Source organism: Taeniopygia guttata, chromosome 26, assembly GCF_048771995.1.
Source record: "Taeniopygia guttata chromosome 26, bTaeGut7.mat, whole genome shotgun sequence".
Taxonomy (NCBI): Eukaryota; Metazoa; Chordata; class Aves; order Passeriformes; family Estrildidae; genus Taeniopygia; species Taeniopygia guttata.
In genome coordinates this window covers 1,467,736-1,488,122 of record NC_133051.1, presented here as the reverse complement: position 1 = coordinate 1,488,122, position 20,387 = coordinate 1,467,736, and the positions used below count along the sequence as shown (strand labels likewise).

At 56.4% G+C, this 20,387-nt stretch overlaps 2 protein-coding genes across 7 annotated transcripts; both read left to right on the top strand.

The window, feature by feature from the left end:
* Positions 1-8: 8 nt before the first annotated feature.
* On the top strand, positions 9-8,998 carry ZNF76 (zinc finger protein 76). Of its 6 annotated transcripts, none has more exons than XM_012570982.5 (15): positions 9-428; positions 1,251-1,389; positions 2,573-2,653; positions 3,775-3,852; positions 3,985-4,187; positions 4,496-4,573; positions 4,927-5,043; positions 5,256-5,331; positions 5,628-5,753; positions 5,856-6,035; positions 6,254-6,487; positions 6,798-6,928; positions 7,643-7,795; positions 7,885-7,998; positions 8,349-8,998. In XM_012570982.5, exons 1-15 carry the CDS (start codon positions 306-308, stop codon positions 8,451-8,453), a joined length of 1,938 nt encoding a protein of 645 aa, XP_012426436.5. In that variant the 5' UTR covers positions 9-305; the 3' UTR covers positions 8,454-8,998. The 6 variants fall into 6 exon arrangements, with proteins under 6 accessions (XP_012426436.5, XP_072774849.1, XP_030147744.4 ...); XM_072918750.1 differs by lacking the exon at positions 9-428 and adding an exon at positions 446-788; XM_072918748.1 differs by lacking the exon at positions 1,251-1,389.
* Positions 8,999-9,511: 513 nt separating this feature from the next.
* On the top strand, positions 9,512-19,992 carry DEF6 (DEF6 guanine nucleotide exchange factor). The gene is made up of 11 exons (XM_004176662.6): positions 9,512-9,807; positions 13,420-13,560; positions 14,958-15,143; positions 16,485-16,712; positions 16,792-16,938; positions 17,091-17,199; positions 17,281-17,579; positions 17,984-18,150; positions 18,347-18,545; positions 18,915-19,005; positions 19,237-19,992. Exons 1-11 carry the CDS (start codon positions 9,712-9,714, stop codon positions 19,446-19,448), a joined length of 1,875 nt encoding a protein of 624 aa, XP_004176710.3. The 5' UTR covers positions 9,512-9,711; the 3' UTR covers positions 19,449-19,992.
* Positions 19,993-20,387: the final 395 nt, after the last annotated feature.

Below are 20,387 nucleotides of genomic sequence, written 5' to 3'. Positions count from 1 at the left end.
GAGCGCATCCCCGGCTGCCCGGCCGCATCTCCTTCCTTGTTAAATAAACAACCGGGACCCCTTTGCCCTCCATCTCGGACCACCAGGACAGGAGTCCCTGTGTCGCTTCATCATGTATCCCAGGAGGTCTGGGCTGCCTTAGCGGCCGCCGGGAACAAACTGCCGGTCCAGCTCCAGCGGTGATTGCCCGGCCGGGCAGCGGGACCTTGCGGCTTCAATATTGGCACCGCGCATGCGCCGCCGGCTGAGCGCCTCCCCCGCGCACCGGCCGCTAGGCGGCGCGCGCGGGCCGCCCCGGAACCTGTATGGCGGGCGGGGCCGGCCGCGCACGGGCGGGAGGGTCGGTGTTATGCGGGTTGCGGGGTGGGCGGCGCCGCGCGCGGTGCACGTCGGGCCGGCGGCGGACCCGGGCCCGGCGGGTCGCTCAGGTCGGTGTGGGGGATGGGGGGCGGCGATGGCGGCCGGGCCCGGAGCCGCCTCAGCCCCCGGGGACCCCGCGGGGGGAGCCCCCCGTGTCCCCGCCGCCCCCGGACCCTCCCCGCTGCCCCCCGGTTGGCTCGGGGGGACGGCGGTGCGAGGGCAGCCCCGGGGGAGCCTCCGCCGGGTGCGGGGGGCGCGGGGCGAGGCGGCGACGGGTGCGGACGGGGCGCTGCGCCTCGTTCCTCCTGCATATCAAACCATCGGAAAGATTTGGCTGTCTCGGAGATGGCTCAGGATGAATTCACTGTAGCGCCTGTGAACGATAACCCGTCAGCAGGGAGTCCCTTCAGCGAAATGTTCTGGCGGGGGTGTGCAGCCTTTAGCATCGCTTGCTTAGCCTGAAATTCTATCCCTCGGAAGGCTGGGAATCAGTCAGGAAAGGGAGGAGAGGAGGGGGAATAAAGCTCATCACCCTGCCCCTCTCTCCTGCAGCACAGGACGTGCTCAGCCTGTAGGATCAGGATTTAAAGTAGCTGGAAACCCTGCGGATCATTTGGAGGACGGGAAGGGCTCGAATGTGATAGTTGTACCATCTCTAAGAAAATCTGTCAGTTCACTGGCGTGATAAGCTTCATTTCATATTTGGGTGTGGAATAGATTCTTATCCCTGCCTGCCTTGAGTGTGGGAAGGATGCAGCATTGTCCATCTTAATCCTTTATAACCTCAAAAGTCTTTTGAGTCTATTCAAGCCTTTCCTAATGTGGAGAGATTAAAGGAGGAGGAGAAACTAAGGGCAGAAACTGAAATGGAATTGTTCTTTTTACTTAAGGCTCGCAGCAAAGACGACGACCCCGTGTCCCAGGGGCCCCTGGCTCTGGGCCCCAGTGCTCCCAGGCAGGATCCATGTCTGGGCAGGATGGAGAGCCTGGGGCTGCCAGCAGTGACCCCTGGGGATGGCACCACCAGAGGTAACAGAGCCTCGGGCTGTCCGGGGCTGAGAGGCTCCTGCTGGCTCTGGAATTAGAGTCAGACTCACCAGCAGTGCCCCTCACGGCGTGGGAGCTGCCACAGTGCGTGGCCACTTCACACGGGCAGCTGGTGACTGCTGGATTTGCACTCGAGTCGGATGTAAAATAAAATACAAATCAAACGTGCCTCTGGTTTAGAAATGAAGCTGTGGAGATGGGAGAGCTGTTGCTGTGGAAAATAAAGGTGCTGTTCAGACCAGGAGAGCCCCGTTCTTCCCAGGGTTGCTGTGTAGCTCTGCTCCACCAAAACTTCCCCTGGGCTGAGCCGGTGGTTTTGCATCACTGGTGTGCACAGGGTTTGGTTCACAGCAGTGTTTCCCTGCTCAAAGGTGCCAAATTCCACACCTGCCCTTGCTCTGGTGTTGGTGAGGTGCCCCTTTCTCCACCACCCACTGCTCCCAGGAAGAGGAGCACGCTGTTTGCCAGCCTGCAGAACAGGATGGAGGAGTTGTGCAGCTCCGTGTCCTGGGGGTTCCTCTCCTGCTTTATTTTCTGTGCAAACTCACTGCAGGTTTGTTACACGTGTGCAGCTGGACTGTCTTGGAACCCCCAGGTTGTGTGACCCCCTCTCAAACCTTATGCTCCAGGTGAAACCAGCCTGGGTTCTCCAGTGGGATGGAGCAATCTCCTCTCTGCACCAAATCTTTGGGTAACTAAGTCATGCTTCCAGGTTTGCACAGAGTCTTTGGCAGAGTTGAGCCTCTACAGCCCAACACTGGCAGCACTTTAGGCACCTTTAGGTGCTGGAATTGTTTCCTAACAGTTGATCCTCTGCCAAAGGAGTAGATAAATCTCCCAGCACTTGCTGATGCTGCTCAGCACACCCAGTTGATCTTTCCTTCCAACACAAGTGTAATTGCTTTCTCTGTATGCTCTTTCTGCTCCTTGGCACGAGGAGCTGTGAGGGGCAGCTCCTCAACAAGTGATTCCTGAGGGTCTTTGTCATGTGTCCTGTCCAGACAAGGGCAGTGCCAGCATTTTTGGGAAGTCAAGTGTCTCTGTGGAGGAAAGCTGATCCCTAAAACAGCCTAGAAGTGACAATTTCTCCCTTTTGTGGGACTGTGGGAAGCATGTGGGACAGAGACTGGGCTCAGCAGCTGATGGTGTGTTTTAACTGTTCCAGGTGAAAAGCTGATTGAAGGGCAAGTCATTGAACTTGAAGATGGGACCACAGCTTATATCCATCAGGTGACAGTTGAGAAAGGTGAGGAGCACACATTGCCCTCTTTCTGTTTGGAAGGACACTGTAGATGTGGCTGCAGCTCTCAGTGCTCCAGGGTTTGGGCTCCTCTGTCTGTTCCAACTCCCAAAAGTCCATGTGAGCACAAGGCTTCTGTTGGGGTTTTCTTTCTTGTGGTTTTGAGGCTGAGTGAGCAAGGACATTGCCTGCAAAGTCTTTAGCAATGTGATGAGAAGGTGAATTTGGTGGAGGTGGAGACAAATGTTTCAGTGCCATTTCACCTGTGGGCTCTCCCTGTTGTCATACCACGAGCCCGGTGAGCTGTGTGCTGTGTTGGTGCCAGCCACAGCACACACAGAGCTTGTTTCATGTGGGAGCAGCTGGGCAGGAGTTTCCTCTGAACTGTGAGATAATACATTACTTCTGGAATAGGTGGTGGGGGCGGGTCATGTGGGGATTGTTGGGAACAATGCCACCTTGACCCATCAGCCACCATCATCTCTGAAATTAGGTGACATTAGTCTGAGAGGTGTTGGGAACCCACTTCATGTGGCAGGCACCAGAGTGGCACAGAGGAATCATCCTTGGCCATGCTAAGATGCAAAAGGGCAGGCAGAAAGAGCTCTGTTACTTTGGGCAGTCCTTCCTTGATGCTCCCAAGCTCCTTGTATGCCACCTCCCTTTTCTGTTCTCCAAAGGCTGCTTGAAATGGATGTTTCATAGCTGGCTGTGCCCCTTTCCCCCCTTCACCCTCTTCCCTGCCTTCACATGCACAGTGAGGGGGTTCTCCTCACCCCTGCTTCCCCTGTCATGGGATGTTTGTGTTCTCCTTCACACACCCCTGTGCCAGAGCCATCCTTGATTATATCCCCTTCTTGCTGGGCATAATCTGGCATTTTGAAACTGTTGAGACACCGCATCACTCCTTCGAGCAAAGGAAGAGGCAAATCTGTGCATGAAGCCTTGAAAACCTCATCATTCACATCAGAAAAGCTCAAATGGTGTCTTAAAACCTACAGCTGTGGTTGCCTTTCAGGGCAAGCAGGCAGCCCTGTGTCCTCTCCTGCCTGGCAGCCTCAGCTGCTGCAGCATTCCCCATGCTGAGTCCTCCAGGAAGGTGTGTGGATGTTTTTCTTTTCTTTTAGAGGCTCTGGCTTTTGAAGATGGGCAGCCAGTGGTGCTGGAGGATGGCACCATGGCCTTCATACACAGCACAGCTAAAGGTAAAGCACTCCCTGCTCTTTCCTTGGCTGCTGAAATGTGTCAGATTTCCAAGGCTGGGGAGATGAAGCTCTTCTTTTCTGCCTCACACTGAGCTTTTTTTCAGCTCTTTACCTGAATGTTTCCTCTTGCAGAGAGTTATGAGCCTGGCACATTGCAGGCTGTCCAGCTAGAGGATGGCTCCACTGCCTACATCCACCGTCCTGTCATCGTGGCACCTGGCAGCACCATCCTGGAAGTGCAGACAGAGCCTGGGCTCCAGGAGTTGGCTGGGGAGGAGGAGGATGATGGCTTTGACGTGGACACCATGAATTCATTGCAGCAGTATGGCAGGAAGGTGAGGGCACAGCATCCCTTGGCCTGAGTTTGTGCCCTCCCTTCAGCAGTGCTCGTGTGCATCCGTCTGTCAGCTGTGCCAGCTTTGAGAAAGCAGCTGGACAGGGCTCTGGTGGGAGTGCCACTGCTGAGGGGACACAGAACGGGGCTGTGTGCTGGCAGCGCTGAGCTGGGCACACACCTTCCTGCTGTGGCAGGCCCAGCCCCTGCTCTCTGGGGAAGGGTGGGGTGGCACTGTGGCTGTCACTGCCTTCCTGCTCCACGCTGTGCAGGGGCACACAAACACTGCCTGTGCTTCTTCACTCACAGGGCTCTGATGAGGAAGAGGAGGCAGTGACAGACACCTGCCATGTGAAGAGTAAAGACTCCAGCAACATCTCTTCCCAGGTCTGAAGTTTTCAGTGACTGGAACTAGGCCGAACTCCTCTTTGCCAGTAATTATAAAAATGTTGTGGCTTCTCTGCCGAGTTAGCAAATGCTAACTGCACATATTTCAAATGCTGACAAAGGGAGTTTCGTGTCTGAGAACCCCCAGTGAGCTGGGGGGTGGGAGGGGGAAATGCAGGTTCCTAGAGCCCTGTCACCTGGGCTTCACCATGTGGGTACAAGCTGGTTTGTAGGAATGTGTTTTTGGAAGATAACTGCAAGAGTGCATATGTATGGCAAGGAGGGAAATATTTGTGTGGGCTTGGTGAAGCTGTGGTGGCTTGCTGGATTGATTCCAGTACTTGTCCCAGCAGGAATTGCAGGAGGAGGAGGTGCAAAGCCACAGGAAGGGGCAGCAGGTCGGCAGCAGAGCTTTCCGCTGTGGGTACAAAGGCTGTGGCCGCCTCTACACCACTGCCCACCACCTCAAGGTAAAGCAGGTGACATGGCAGTGTGCAGGCCAGACCAGTCCCAGGTAACGCTGCCAGAGCAGAACGCTCCCTTGTGTGCAGCTGAGTTACGTGCTGAGCTCCCCAAGAGACCCAGATGTGTCAATGGGCCAAGGTGAAAACCAACATGGAACTTCACATTCTCTCCACCAGTCCCTTGGACCTCATTTTAGGGACCTGTTTTTCTTTTCCAGGTACATGAACGTGCTCACACAGGTGACCGGCCATACACGTGTGACTTCCCAAGCTGTGGGAAAGCATTTGCTACAGGTAACAAATTTCTGTTTGGAGCAGATTTCATCTTCTGTCTAACCCAGGAGAGCACAATATCTAGAGCATCTAAAGGAAGGGAATCACAGCACGGGAGCCTGTTGGGACTTCACTGATTGTGGGCAGATAATGGTGGAAGCAAGGTTGGAAGTGGTGTTGGGGTTGGTTATTTCTTCCCTTTCAAGCTTTGCAGACACAACACGGACGCTCAAGTACGTGGACTGAGGGGTGGTACTCAGCTTGTCATGGTGTTTCCTTCTCATTACAAAATGAGTTGTGGTCTCTGTCCTGGACAGGGTACGGTCTGAAGAGCCACGTGAGAACACACACAGGTGAAAAACCCTACAAGTGTCCAGAGGACATGTGTAGCAAAGCCTTCAAAACCTCCGGGGACCTGCAGAAACACATCCGCACACACACAGGTGAGCAGCGCGGGGTGGAGAACTGCACAGAGGACAACCCAGAAAAGATCTCCAGGTGGCTGCATGGTGGCAGGTCTCACCCACAGCTCTCTGTCCATGCAGGTGAACGTCCCTTCAAGTGCCCCTTCGTGGGCTGTGGCCGCTCCTTCACCACGTCCAACATCCGCAAGGTTCACATCCGGACGCACACGGGCGAGCGGCCCTACATGTGTGCAGAGCCTGGCTGCGGCAGGGGCTTCACCAGCGCCACCAACTACAAGAACCACATGAGAATCCACACAGGTAGGAGGGAGCCAGCAGCAGGGAGTTGGTGGGGCTGGAATGGGCATTTCCAGGCTGAAGGTCGCAGGGGTAGATCTGGGAATTGGAGAAAATAGTGGGAATTGCTTCATTGGATTGATTATTGTTCCAGCAGTCTGTCTCCAGCTATTTGCTCTGGTGGGGAATCCCTCCCCAGAGCATGAGGAGGGTGAAGCTGAGCTCTGTGGCCTCTGCCCTAGGAGAGAAGCCATACCTGTGCACCGTGCCGGGCTGTGGGAAGCGCTTCACAGAGTACTCCAGCCTGTACAAGCACCACGTGGTGCACACGCACTGCAAGCCCTACACCTGCAGCAGCTGTGGCAAGACCTACCGCCAGACCTCCACGCTGGCCATGCACAAGCGCAGCAGCCACGGCGAGCTGGAGGCCACCGAGGAGAGCGAGCAGGCCCTCTACGAGCAGCAGCAGCTGGAGGGTGAGTAGCTGCTCCCCCATCGAGGTGTGGCAAAAGGGAGGGAGGTGACAATGAGCCCCTCTCACGCCCTGTGCCTCCCCATGGAAGCCAGATCTATTGGGAGGTCCTGTAAGTCACAGGTTGGGAGCAGGTCCCTGCCCATTCTGTGGTACAGGGAGAGGTAAAGGTCCTTCTTCCCAGGCCATCACTGGGCTGGTGTCATCGTGGTCCTGTGCTCTTCTGTGCTTGCCCTTGAGACCACAGGCAGGTCCAGATCCAGGCATGTGCATTCACACCCTGATAATGCTGCTCTTGCCCTTCTCTAATCCAGCTGCTGCAGCTGCTGACAGAGGCTCTCCACTGAAGAGTCAGCATATTGCTTTCCTGTCAGAGATGGAGGAAGATGAAGAAGATTGTGTGCCTACACAAATCTCAGTTATCTCTCAGGATGGGACAGAGCAGGTATGGACACAGACAGCCTCCAGCATGTCAGGGACAGCAGTTATTATCTGTAGTGAGATTCTGCCTCTACTCAGCCATGGTGTTCCTTGCAGGGTCTTTTTCCAGCATTTTTATCAGGCCTAGGAGCTTCCTGGTCTCCTCCTGCCCTGAGGGCTCCCTCCTACAGCCTCGCCCACTGCTGCAGTGTTGGTTTGGGGGGTCTCTGGTCCTGGTGCCCCCCTTTGCTGATGGGGTTTCTGGGTGTTTGTGTGGTGACTGGCAGCCCTTGGCCCCCTGCAGCTCCCCAGCTCTGCTGACCCAGGCTGGATTTGGAGATGTTTTGTCATCACTTGTATAGGGCAGTGCTTTTCTTGTACTTCCCTCCACCAGCTGCCCCTGTGCTGACTGGAAAAAACTTCCTCCTGTGGCACGGGGCAAGGGAAACAGCTGCCACCAGTGACCTGTTTCCTCTTAGCCTCAGATGCTCCTGCTGCTGCCATGCACAAAGCTGTCCCCATCGAGGCTTGAGACAAAAGGCTGAATGGAAGGGGAGATGTGGTGGAAGGGGGAGGGCTGGAGACCCAAGCTCTGAGTTCTCTATTGTCACTTTTATCCATGGTGCTGGGCAAAGTCCTTGAGTCTTGCAGAGAGTCTTGTTTCCTCCTTACCCAGAGCCATGCATTGCTAAACTTGGGAGTTGCCCAAGACTCCCTGAGCCTCTGCTGTCATCTCCAGGTCCCTCTGTCTCAGGAGGAGCTGCAGGCCCTGGGCAGTGCCATCGGCGTGGTGACGCAGAGCGGGGTCCTCGCCGTGCCCGAGGGAGAGCTGCCAGGTGGTGACACGGGGGCCATGACTGTGGCCAGCACTGATGGCAGCGAGGCACAGGAGGTACAGACAAAGCTGGGAGCATCCCTGCTTCCCCTGCTAGAAGAGAGCTGCACTTTCTTTTAAAACATGATTAACTGAACTTTTCCCAGGTGACCATAGTGGCTTCTGGGGCAGTGGTGTCAGAGGAGTCGGACATGGCCCCGCTCTGTCATCAGCAGGTGACATTGCTGGCCACCTCCCACGGCACCCACATCGCTGTGCAGGTACCACAGGGCTCTTACCACTGTCCCCTTCACTCCTGGCCGCTCGCTGCCTGCCCTCTGCCCCCGCTGCATCCCTGCTTGCCCAGGGGGCTTGCTCCTTAATTCCCAGATGTGCAGAGGGCAACAGGGACATCCTGCTGGGATTGCAGAATGCTCCTTTGCAACAGCCCTTCTGCATCTTGGCCCTGTCTGCCCTTGTGCTTCACGCCTGTGTCACCCACCTGTGTCACCCACCTGTGTCACCCACCTGTGTCACCCACCTGTGTCACCCCTCTGTCCTGCTGGGAGCCACCCTGAGCTGCCTTTTGGGGTTCAGCCCTCACAGTCTCTCTCCCCGTTCCCTCCCGCAGCTGGAGGAGCAGCAGAGCCTGGAGGAAGCGCTCAGCATGGCCGCAGCCGTCATCCACTACGAGCCAGTGCCGCCTGGCACAGCCCTGCCTGGCAAGGGGAGCTGAGGCCAGCGCAGCAGCCGGGGCAGGGGGAGTGGCAGGGCAGGGACAGTGTCTGAGCCAGTGCCAGCGTGTGCCCTGTGCCAGCTGGGGTGGCACAGGGCTGCTGGGGTGAGCTGTGTGAAGGGGAGGGAGGGCAGGTACACTGGGCTGCTGCCTGCTCTGGGCTCGGAGCAGCAGCCATCTCTTCAGGGGCACTTCTGCCCTCTCCCTCAGGGAATGGTCCAACAACTTTCCGTTCTTGCCCACCCCTCCAGCTCAGGGGCAAGCGGGCAGCACATGCACAGGAGCAATAAAGGCCCATCAGAGCAAGCCCAGGCTGTCCTGAGCTCGGTATGGAGGGTGAGCAGTTCCTGCCACTGGAGCCAGCACTGGGATGGTTCCAACAGCAGTTCTCCCATCTCTTTGTCACACTTCCTTTTCAAACAAGGCTTCCATGGCCGATTCCTTGGCTGTGGAGCACAGCAGCCAGCACTTGCCAGGAGCTGAGCTAGATCTGGATGTAAATGCTGAGTTGAAATAAAAACAAATTTAAAATTTGTTTTTTAAAAGGATTCCTCTTCTCTTTGGTGGAAGAGAGGGTGGATGGTGGTGTTCAGCAGCTGTAAGGATTAAGGACATTGAGGAGATTTATGGAATTGACCAAACATGTCCTGCCAAAGCAGGAGCTGTCCCAGAGGAGGGCTGGGAGCAGGGTGAGCTGTGCCCTCTGAGCCCTCAGCATGTGGCTTGGAGGGGTAAGACGTGTCCCTGAAATCTCACATCAGGCCTTGGCTCTTCCAGGGACCCCTGCTAGCCTAGATTTAGGAAACTGTGTCTGTGAACACATCCTATATCCTCCCCTGAGCTGGGGAGAGAGACCCGGGCTGGTGTCCTGCCCCCAGAGGTGCCTTCAGTCCTTTCACTGCCCCGGTTCTCCGAGATCCTCGCGTCCAGCTGTACACCTGAGCCTGGCACAGGCTCCCGGCTGTGGTGTGGGTCGTTTTTGGACACCCCAGAGGAGTTTGTAGAGAAAGATGGGGATGCCCAGGCTGAGTCCGCGCTCGCCCGGTGAGCCCCATCAGGGAGGCAAAGCCGCTGCTTGAGCCAAAACAAAGATTTCCCTCCCCAAAACGCAAATTACGGCGGATCTCGGCTGCCGGGGCCGAGCCGGGCAGGAGGAGCGGCTCCTCCGGGGGCTCCGAGCGGCGCCGCTCCCGCCCCGCGTCCCGCCCGCCCGGGCGGCTCCAGGAACCGGATCCGCCGCTCGGCACAGCCGCCAGCCATGGACCTGCGAGCAGAGCTGCTCAAGTCCATCTGGTACGCCTTCACCGCCCTGGACGTGGAGAAGAGCGGCAAAGTCTCCAAATCGCAGCTCAAAGTGAGTGCCCCGGTGCGCGGAGCGCGGATGGAGGGTGGGCAGCGAGCGGCGGGACGAGCCCGGGGCTGTTCTGCATCCCCGCGGCTTTCCACGGAGAAATTGTTAAATATTGAGATCAACAAGATCTTCTTGTTGCTTCCGCGCTGGTTCTGGTGAAGTTCTCAGGCAAAAAGGGCTTGGGGGGGGAATTCGTGCTTTCTAGGTGAAAGTGATAAGAAATCTAAATTTTAGTTATCAGTTTATTGTGCTTTTTATGGCAAACTAAAAGCCCAAACTCTGTTCACATGGTCTTGCTCGCTGGAGCACCTGTGTTTCTCCTTGCTGAGCCAGTGGGTCGGGAGGTAGGGACAGGTTGTTTTTTAACAAAAACTCCTCAGTGGTGTGGCTAGAAGTAACAGAGCACTTTAAAAAACTCTTCTCCGCTTTCCCCTCTCCCCACTCTTAGCGGCTTTCAGAGGGCTTATGCTCTCAGCCCTTCATTAAACCCATCATAGCTCTAAAAATCTTTTTGTTTGCCCCCAGGCCAGGGTTGATGAACTCACCAGGGAGCCCCTTGGCTCTGAGAATAATTTATTTTTTAACCTTTGCATACGGTGGGAATGTGGTTTTTTCATCCGTTTTGGTTCTTAGGCTGGCACTGGGGTTGGAAATGCTGGTTGGTACCAGGGTCTGTATGAGAGAAGAGACCTGAGCAGGAACACGCTGAGCACAGGGAGGTATTGCGTCAGGACATGGCAGCTGCTGCCAGTCTGCCAGACCGTTTTGAACCCAAAAAAAACCCCTTTTCCTCCATTCCCTTTATTTTATAGGGCTTCCCCAGGACAGACTGCAGGGAAGGTGCTGCTCTGTGGGAGGGGAGTGTGTTTTGCCCCAGAATTCAGGGTTTGTTTGCAGGGATCTGGAGGAGAAGCAGCGGGAGGCAGATTCTTCCTGCTCAGCCTTTGCGGCTCAGAGCCTTCAGCTGCCCCCCAGAACTCGTGGCATGTGCCCTGTGAGCCACGCTCACCTGCTAAAACTGTAGAAATAGCTGAAGGAATTAAGGAAAATCCTAAAGTAGGCCAGAGTTTAATTCAGTTTGCTAATCCCTGAGAGGGGCTGCTGTGTTCTCTGCTCTGGGTTCAGAGCCTGGCCAAGCATGGGATGGACCCAAAACCACCAGCAGTGCTTGTCTTGAGAGATCTTTATCACCAGTGACCATGCTGAGGCCACAGAAACTCTGATTTTAATGGCAGTTTCATGGACAGTCCATGCAGGGTCTGCAAACCGTGGTGTGGGGGCTGTGGTGATGCTGGGGGTGGCACCTCCAAAGTGACTTTACCCAGGGGGACACTTGAGAGGGGAAGGGATGGGTTGGTGGTAGGTCATTGAACAGCACAGCTCAGCTCAGCTCTGGATGACTTTCCCACTGTGTCCAGGCCAGGGAGATTTTGTTTCCACCCACAAAAACACTCCAGTTTGCCCCAGCTTGGTTCAGTGAGAAGGAATCCGGGTCTCGCTGCTCTGAACAATAAAGTATTAAAGCCACGGAGCCCTCTCCAAAGCCCTGCAGGGCTGCTGAGCCCTGGGCTGTGCTCTGTGCCCTCACCCAGGCGTGCTGCTGCACGAAGGGTGTCGAGCAGGGGTGGCAGAGACACCAGGCTTGTGCCCAGGGGACAGAGCCAGAGCTGGCCTGGCAGAGCAGGAGCTCTGGGCACGGTGCCGTGGAGGTGTTGGAGTTTCCAGCATGAGGACACAGCTGTGGGAAGCCTTTGGGCTCCTCACAGGGGCAGTTCTGCACAGGCAGGCATGTGCAGGGAGTGTAGGTGTGTGTGTGTGTGTGTGTGTGTGTGTGCACAGGAAGGAAGGACAGCCTGCGGTCGGGTGCTGAGCACCCAGAGAGGTCGGGTAGTTGGGGAGTTTTGCTCCCAGCACAGACACACCACCAGCCCTGCTCTTGGGAAGCGTTTGTGCTCTCAGAGCCATGGCATCCCCCTCGCTGGCGGGGCTGGAAGGGCTGTGGGTGGGATGGGGTGCGGTCCCTTCGGGGTGGCCATGCGTGCTGGAGACACCCAGCACTGCCCTGGTGCTTTTGGGCACCTCTGCTTATGGGTGGTGGGTGGGAGAGGGTGGAGAACAGAAACAAGGCTGCTGCTCAGAGGAATCCAGGGCACTAGGAGGAGTCAGGCTGACCCCTGCCCTCCAGCCATGCCACGGGGGAAAGGCTGTACCAGCAAGCTGCTCTCCTAGCATCCCTCTCCCCTGCTGTTACTCTCCTCCTCCTGTCGCTGTTTCAGAGCCTGTGAGGGTTTCTCACCTCTCCATGACCAGGCCAGGGCTTTCCTCCCCATTTGGCAGTGGAGGGGTTTGGGTTGCAGGGTGCCAGGATGGGTGGAGGGGCTCAGGGTGTCCCCCCACAGCTGGAGTCACAACTGAGACCTCACAGGGGTTTTTAGGGGTGCTCTGGGAGGAGGGGTGAAGGATGGAGATGAAACGTTGGAAACACAGAATGGGGTATGATTCCCAAACTTTGAATTCATCCTGATGGATTTGTGACCATTCTGGAGGATGTCTGTGATGTTCCCAGGCCTTTCCAGCTCTGTGTGGACCCCGGGGCTGCACTGAGCCCCAAAAGCAGAGTGTAGCAGCAGTGCTCGGGGCTACAGCCCTGTTGTGTGAGCACAGGGTGGAGTCCTGCTGATCCCATTGGTCCAGAAGGTGGAAAAGAGAATGAAAATCTAGTCAAACAAGAACTGTCTCCAGCTGCAGCAGCCATCATGGCCTCAGGCCACTCCTCTGCTGCTGGGAGGAAATTTCCAGCCCTGCACAGAGGAGTAGGGATGCTGTTAAATTTCCTCCAGCCCCTCTCTTGAGCCCTTGGCAAGCTGCATCAGCAGATCCTGGTGCAGTGCTGAGGTGTCAGTATGGGTCACTTGTTTGACCATCTCTTGCTTCTGGGATGTAAAGGCAAGGAGAGCACCACCTGCCCAGCATCACAAGCTGGAGATGCTGGTGGTGCTCCTGGGCAGCCTTGCTCCAGGTTTTCCAGCACGTGGGAAATCCATGAGCTTGTAAATATGCTTTGTTTAGGGGGATTTGAACAAAGCAGGCTGTTGGCAAGCCTGGCTGAGTATTTCTGGGGATGATGTGTCTCCAGATCTCCATTGTCCGCTTCCATTCCGGACAAAACCTTTGCTTAGTTTCTCACCAGTCTTTCCTATTTTCATGTTTCCATCTTTTTGTGTCCCCAGCAGACAGTGGGTGCTGCCAGGCTGGGCTGTGGTTGTGCCAAATGCATAGCTTGGGGTGGCTTATCAGCTTTTGTAGATCAGAGCGAGCCCTGTTCGCTCTGAGAGGTTTGAAACAGCCCTTTCAAGAAAGAAGTTCCTCATATGCCAAGAAAAGAAACTAATGTGGGAAAATCCTCGATTTTTTGCCTGTTTCTAAATGATTCTCTAAAATTTACATTGGGAAATGATGCCAAACCCAAACCTTGGCTGGGTACTGTGGCTGCCAGGAGGTGATGCCACGCAGGGCACAGTGCCAGGGGGGTGAGTGAGCGGGTGGCACCTTGGGGATGTGCTGGGGCAGGGCTGGAGGTTGTTCACCTTCTCACCAGCCCTTGTGCTTGGCCAGGTGCTGTCTCACAACCTGTACACGGTGCTGTGCATCCCCCACGACCCCGTGGCACTGGAAGAGCATTTCCGCGACGACGATGACGGGCCGGTGTCCAGCCAGGGGTACATGCCCTACCTCAACAAGTACATCCTGGACAAGGTGAGCTCCTTGGTCATCCCCCAGGCCTGCTGCTCCTCACGTGAGAACACTGAGCTTCCTGGGAGCTCCCCTGAGCTCTTGGAAATCACAGTCCTTGGTGGGTGGAAAGAGGGTGCAGAGAGATGGGGAGTGCTCAGGAGAATGCCAAAATGAGTGAGAAATGTTTAATACTCAGCGTCTCCCTGGCAAGGATGAAGTCATCCCTTTACGTCACGGCTCTGGATGGAGCAGCATCTCTGCCCACATTTCCTGAAGGGCTCAGAGAGAGAAATCAGCCCCTTTTATCCTCACCTTTGAGGTGTGACCTCATTTGGTAAAAGGAGGGGGAGGAGGGAGAGCTGCAAGCAGGAGCAGAGCTGGGGTGGGCAGAGGCTTTCTCCCTTTTTTTCTGCGGTTCAAAGGCACCTTTGTCTGGCACTGCCAGAGGTTGGTCTGTGGGTGCTGTTTCTTCCAGGCACGTGAGGAGAGGAAGAATGACTGACAGATTTCTTCCACTGTGTGCTCACAGAAAGGGCCAGAGCTGGGTGCAGTAACCCTTCACTCCCCTGGCTCTCCTGCTGTTCTTGTCCCTCTTGTTCCTGTCCCCATCCCTGTGCCCATCTTTGCCTTGCCCAGAGCTGGTCCAGCAATGCTGATCTTGGCTGCAGGGATCTGGTCTGCAGCAAGCAAGGGCAAAGCCTTCCCCAGCTCCCTCAGCCCAGAGCAGGAGCTGCCCAAGGTCAGCCCAGCCTAATCTCTCCATCACAGAGTGGCCAAAATCCTTCCAGTTGCCCACATGGTTCTTTGGGAGGTGATTTTTAAACCCATCCCTTCTGGTTTCACCAGGGCTTATAGAATCCCAGAGGCAGCCTGAAAAGAGGGAAGTGGGTTTTCCTAGTAAGAGAAGCTTTTAGCTTTTGACACCCAAAGGTTTTCCTCCAGCTTTGCTGCTACAGGCCACAGTTTGCTCCTGTGCTCACACAGCTGGGACAGAGCACCCAGGGACAGCCAGAGCTCCTCTGATCCCCGTCACAGCTGACCCATCTGCACCAAACATTGTGCCTGGGGCAGCTCACAGTGCCAGGACACAATTAAAGAACAGCAGCAGGGATGAGGCTGGTGGAGGCACCATTCCTGCTGGCTGCCCTTGGGTCAGCACTTCCCTTCACTCCCCAGTTCCTCTTTGTGGTTAAATGGGAAAACAAGAAACCCCAAATCATGGAGGCACTGGGGATGAGAGCTCCACATCATCCTGCCTGTGCTTCACCCCAGGTTCCTGCTGGTGCTGCCTACCACCCCATGCTTCTCACTGGGCAGATTTTAGGAGTGGGGGATTCTTCTCTCCAGCACTTCCTCCCCTCAGAACTCCCCTCTGTAGCTCTTCAGCTCCCCACTCACCCCCTGACTCCTGCCTGCAGGTGGAGGAAGGTGCTTTTGTCAAAGAAAACTTCGATGAGCTCTGCTGGACCCTGACAGCAAAGAAGAACTACAAACCCGACCGCAATGGGAATAGCCTTGTATCCCACCAGGATGCTTTCAAGCTCTGGTGTCTCTTCAACTTTCTGTCTGAAGACAAATATCCTCTTGTCATGGTGCCAGATGAGGTAGGACCTGCCTCTCCCCCCAGTCCTGTCCTCCCAGGGCTCCATGTGCTGGCAGAGCCCCATTTGTGGGTGACACTGTCGCTTCCTGGCACATTCCACTGCCTCCTGCAAGATGTGGTGCTCCAGGGGATGAGAGAGAAGAGGCTGGGGGTGGGACAAGGGGCTGTGTGCCCTGGACACCCCTGCTGTGCCCACAGCCACCTCCACTGCCCAGGGAGAAGAGGGGGACTTCAGAGGGGAGACCCCTCAAAGTGCTCCAGCCTTTCCTGCCTGGAGCAGACCTGGCTGTCCCTCTCTGTCCCTCTCCAGTGCTCAGCCCCTGCCCAGCATGAAGAGTGTTAAGGGTGAGGTGCCAGCCAAAGGAAAGCCTAGCAGTAATCTCCAAATTCCACAGCATTTAGAGGGGAAGGTTCTCCTTTTCTCTGGGGTCAGATTAAACCCCCATGAGAAGGGGGGCAGATCTGGGCAGAATGCACATGTGCAGAAGCCAAGAGTGGCCTCAGCAGGAGGAACATGGCTGCTGTTGCCTTCTACCCCATCAACCTTCTGAGATCAGCAGAAAAGTCAAAATTAAAAAAAAAAAAAAGAAAAAAAGGCAAGAAGCACCGTGCTGCGCAGCTGTAGGAGGGCGACCGCACTTCCTGTGCCCTGGGAGAGGTGTTTCCTGTTCCCCAGACCATGAAAAACTGAATCATCCTCAGCACCAACATTCAATTCTTGCCCTTTTTACGATTAAATGACATTAAAAAATCCAGTTGGGTGTTCTGCTGTGTGTCACCTTCCTGTGTGGCTCCCTGCAGTCACCCACTGGTCTCAGTCCCCAGGTTGTGGGCAGAGGAGAGCTGGCAGCAAAACTTGAGCTGGAGTGAGTCTTCCCCACACCACGTCAACCCTTGACTCTTTTTATTTGCAGTTTTAAAATGATGCTCCTCTCTATAAGGACCTGTTCCCCTGCTCCTCCCCAGTGATTTTTGGGAAGCAGTGGTGCTGAGCTCACTGTGGCTGTGAGACATCAGTCCTGGATGGTGTCAGCAGTGCTCTCCTGTACTCCTTCAGGCTCTTGACTGCTACAGAGTCTTTTCACTCTGCAGACAAACTAGCCAAAACATGCCAGCTTTGGGGTTAAAAGGAAAAACCTCTCTGTAGAGGTCAAACTCACCCAGTTCCAGTCTCCTGAACCAGCCTGCTGCCTGGGATGCCTCAACCATCAAAAAGGGTGATCCCTCTGGGATCTCCAGGCTGGAGAGGGATGTGGCCTTGGGCTCTCCAAACTGGGTTGATAGGGTAGGGACAGCCCTGCCCCCAGACAGATGCTGTCACTGAGTGTCCTCCTCCCCACAGGTGGAGTATCTGCTGAAGAAGATCTGCACAGCCATGAACGTGGAGCTGAACTCCTGCGAGCTGGATGATCTCCTGTCCCAGGAGCCGCAGGGGCAGGGCGGCCTCACGGTCTGGCAGTTCCTGGACGTGGTGAACTCGGGGCGGTTCCTGAGAGGCATCGAGCAGGAGGCCATCAGCATGGCCGTGGAGGAGGTGTACCAGGAGGTCATCGAGGATGTGCTCAAACAGGCAAGGAGCCCACATACTCTGGGGCACGGGCTCCGTCCTGCTGCCAGCCCGTTTTGATCTCCGTGTCTCTCGGGCGCAGGGGTACCTCTGGAAGAAGGGCCAGCTGAGGAGGAACTGGTCAGAGCGGTGGTTCATGCTGAAGCCCAGTGTCCTGTCCTACTACATGAGCGAGGAACGGAAGGAGAAGAAGGGGAGCATCGCGTTGGACAAGCACTGCTGCGTGGAGGTACAGCCCCGGGCTCAGCCTGGGGACAGCAGACTGTTCAGAGCCCTGGAAGGAGAACACACAGTTTCACACCCCTGAGCATGGGAGAGCCGGTCCTGTGGCTGAAGAGGATAAGGTGGGGTACAGGGCTGTGCTGTCTCCTCTCCCTGCAGGTGTTGCCAGACAAGGATGGGAAGAGGTGCATGTTCTGTGTGAAGACCTTGTCCCGCACCTACGAGATGAGCGCCTCGGACACCCGGCAGCGCCAGGAGTGGACGCTCGGTCCGTGCCCACCCCGTGCCCCTTCCCCAGCTTCCCCCATGCCCCCTGCACGTCCCCACTGAGCGTGCCCTCCCTCTGCAGCCATCCAGACAGCCATCCGCCTGCAGGCAGAGGGAAAGAAGTCCCTGCACAAGGACCTGAAGCAGAAGCGCCGAGAGCAGCGGGAGCAGCGGGAGCAGCGCAAGGCGGCCAAGGAGGAGGAGACACAACGGCTCAAGCAGCTGCAGGAGGAAAAGGAGAGGAAGCTGCAGGAGCTGGAGCTGCTCAAGGAGGCCCAGAGGCAGGCAGAGATCCTGCTGCAGGAGGAGGAGCAGCGGCGGAGGCAGCAGCACGAGGAGATGCAGAGGACCCTGGAGATCCAGCTGCGGGAGGCTGAGCAGGTGGGTGCATCCCATATGGGCCCTGGTGCTCACGGGGTGGGTGCTTCCTTCTCCTTCTGGGCAGCCCAGGGGTTTGGATGTACAGTGCTGCTGCCACCCATCACCTCTGGGCTCTGCTGTGCCTGAGATCCCATTGATGAGGACAACCTGCCTCAAGGGGCTTTAGCTGGGGGACAGTGAGAGGCAAATGCTGGTGCCAGGCTGGACAGAGAGCCCACTTCTGACCTCACAGCCAGCACTGGCTCCAAATGACACAGCCTGTCTCCTGAGCAGGGAAACAGCTTTGCTTTGGACCTGTCGCCGTGGGCTGCCCCTGCTCTGGCCCACTCCACCTGGTGGGTCTAAGTGGGTTCTGGGGACACTGGTGGTGGCCTGGCCCACTGATGGCTCCTGTCCCCCCGCAGGCTCGTGCCTCCATGCAGGCAGAGATGGTCCTGAAGGAGGCAGAGGCAGAGCGGCAGCGCAAGCGCATCCTGGAGCTGGAGGACATGCAGGGGAGGCTCCAGGAGGCCCTGCAGCAGGAGGTGAAAGCACGGCAGGACGAGGAGGCTGTGAGATGCGCTCAGGCCAGGTAGGACTAGGGCATCCCTCCCCCTCCTTGGGCAGTCCTGCTCCCAGGGCAGCAGCTGGGCATGGGGGTGTGCTCCCCAGGGCACCTCAGTGCTCCCAGGGTGTGCTGGTGCCTTCCCAGTATGCAAACTGGGACGGGGAAAGCTGGTGGAAGAAGGGGCAGGGGGACATCCTCACCTCTTGCTCTTCATTGTAAGGCTACTGGCTGAGGAAGAGGAGAAGCTGAAAGAGCTGATGAAGCTGAAGGAGGAGCAAGAAGAATATATCATCAAAACTCAGAGGGAGAAGCAAGTCCTCAAGCAGGAGATGGAGAACAAGAACAAGTGTCTGGAAGAGGCGCAGAAGCAGCTGGAAGAAGTGAGAGTGAACAGGCAGCGGGTGGACCAAGATGTCATGGTGAGCATCACATCTCCTCACACGGTGAACCCAGGGGACTTTCCAGCCCTCCCAGAGTCACCTCCATGCTGGGGAGGACCAGGCTGGAACTGCCGTGGGGCTTTCTGAGCTGTGCCATGTGCAGGCAGGGTGTGATGCAGTGGCTGAGACAGGACAAGTGTGTCCTGCCCTGGGCACAAAGCGTTGCTGTCCAAAGCGATGTTGACAGCGGGTGTGTGAAGAGGGAAGGGTTGGAGGGGGAGCAAAAAGATGGTGAACTGGGTCTCCATCCCAGAGGGAACCTCCAATCCAGGCTTATTCAGGGAAGGCAAACCCATGCCCGTGGTCCCAGTGGGGCACCAGCTCACCCCTTTGCTCCATCCCCTGCAGGCGGCCCAGCGGAAGCTGCGACAGGCCAGCACCAACGTCAAGCACTGGAACGTCCAGATGAACCGGCTGATGCACCCCATCGGGCCAGGAGGTAAGGGACCAGCTGACCCAACTGACCACCCTTCCCTGGACCTCCCTGTGCTGGGGCATGAGCCCAGACCGCCACCCATCTTCTCCTTTTTGGGGCATCTGGTGGCTGGAAGGACTCTCAGAGAAGATACCGCAATGTCTCCTGCAAGGAGGGACTCCACAAACCTTTTCCTCAGCTGAACAGTCAGTTTGGGTCCCAGGTAAACAATTCTCTTTTTCTCTCCACCCCCAGACAAGCGAACAAACGTGAGTGGAGGAGTCTTCGCCGGCTACCAGCCCCTTCTGTCACGGAGAGATTCTTCCCTCAAACTCAAGCAGAGGGTGGAGGATAAAGGCAGTGACCCCACGAGGGAAAACAGCAAGGAAAACGTGAGCAACGGTGGGAACAGCAGCGCATTGCCTTCTCCAGATGCGGACACCATGGCCACAGAGCCCACCAATTAGCCCAGCAGGATGGCAGAGCCCAGCTGGGAATGGCAGGGCTCAGCTTGTCCCTCAGGTGGACGGTCAGTGTGGCCATCTCTGGATGGGGACCAGCACAGAGCCTGCAGGGGACTGCATAAGGCAGAGATGCTCCCATTTCCATCAGTGAAGGGCTGCAGCCACCACGTGCCAGGAGGATCAGGCAGCCCAGTGGGGAGAGGGCACTGGGGCCTTCTCCTCTGGACTGCAGGACTCAATTCCTCGTGCTCTGTTTTACACCCTCTACTCAAAAAGAGACGCTGATGGGTCGGGACCCTGTGGCCCAGGGCTGCAGTTCCCTCTTGGTTTCTACAACAACCTTCTGCATCACTCACTGTGCTCCAGGGTGTGGGGCTTTGTCACCAGCCATGGACACCTGGACTGACCAAGCAGGGCCTTCTTGTCACCCCCACACCACATCAGGTGTCCCTAACTACAGCTACCGCTGTGTTCCCTGGCTGTGGTGGGTAGTACTGGAGTCACTTAGCAGAAAATAATAACCAATAAAGCTTTTGGAGCCCCTGGCCACAGACCTCCTGCCCCACACACTAGCGGCCCTGCAGGCACCAGCCCCCTTTCCTTGGCAGGGCAGGGTTTGGATTTCCCTTCTTGTGTGTGAAAGAGCCCTTTGAAAGGAATCAGCCACAACCTGTGAAAAGTGGCCCCACCAGCAGATTCTTGCTTGGTGTGTGGAGGGCCAAGAGGGACACAACAAAACAAAAAAGCCCCAATAACACACCATCATTTGGGTTAGTTTTTCAAGCACTTATGTATAAATACAGCTGTGCCTTTGGAGTGTTTATAGCCTGGGGTATAGAGCCAGGGTCGCCTCTGGAACAGGCCCGGGGGAGCGACTCCATCTCTGCATTCGCAGATGAGCTCAGTTCGTTAGAGAGATTATGATCTGTTTCCTGCCGGGCC

Bases quoted from the DNA above. Each gene is read 5' to 3' on its own strand.
- ZNF76 (XM_012570982.5), top strand. From the start codon at position 306: ATGGCGGGCGGGGCCGGCCGCGCACGGGCGGGAGGGTCGGTGTTATGC. The intron at 5,754-5,855 runs GTGAGCAGCGCG...CTGTCCATGCAG, and splicing joins ACACATCCGCACACACACAG to GTGAACGTCCCTTCAAGTGC. The intron at 6,488-6,797 runs GTGAGTAGCTGC...TCTCTAATCCAG, and splicing joins CGAGCAGCAGCAGCTGGAGG to CTGCTGCAGCTGCTGACAGA.
- DEF6 (XM_004176662.6), top strand. From the start codon at position 9,712: ATGGACCTGCGAGCAGAGCTGCTCAAGTCCATCTGGTACGCCTTCACC. The intron at 17,200-17,280 runs GTCCGTGCCCAC...CTCCCTCTGCAG, and splicing joins GCGCCAGGAGTGGACGCTCG to CCATCCAGACAGCCATCCGC. The intron at 18,151-18,346 runs GTAGGACTAGGG...CTTCATTGTAAG, and splicing joins GTGAGATGCGCTCAGGCCAG to GCTACTGGCTGAGGAAGAGG.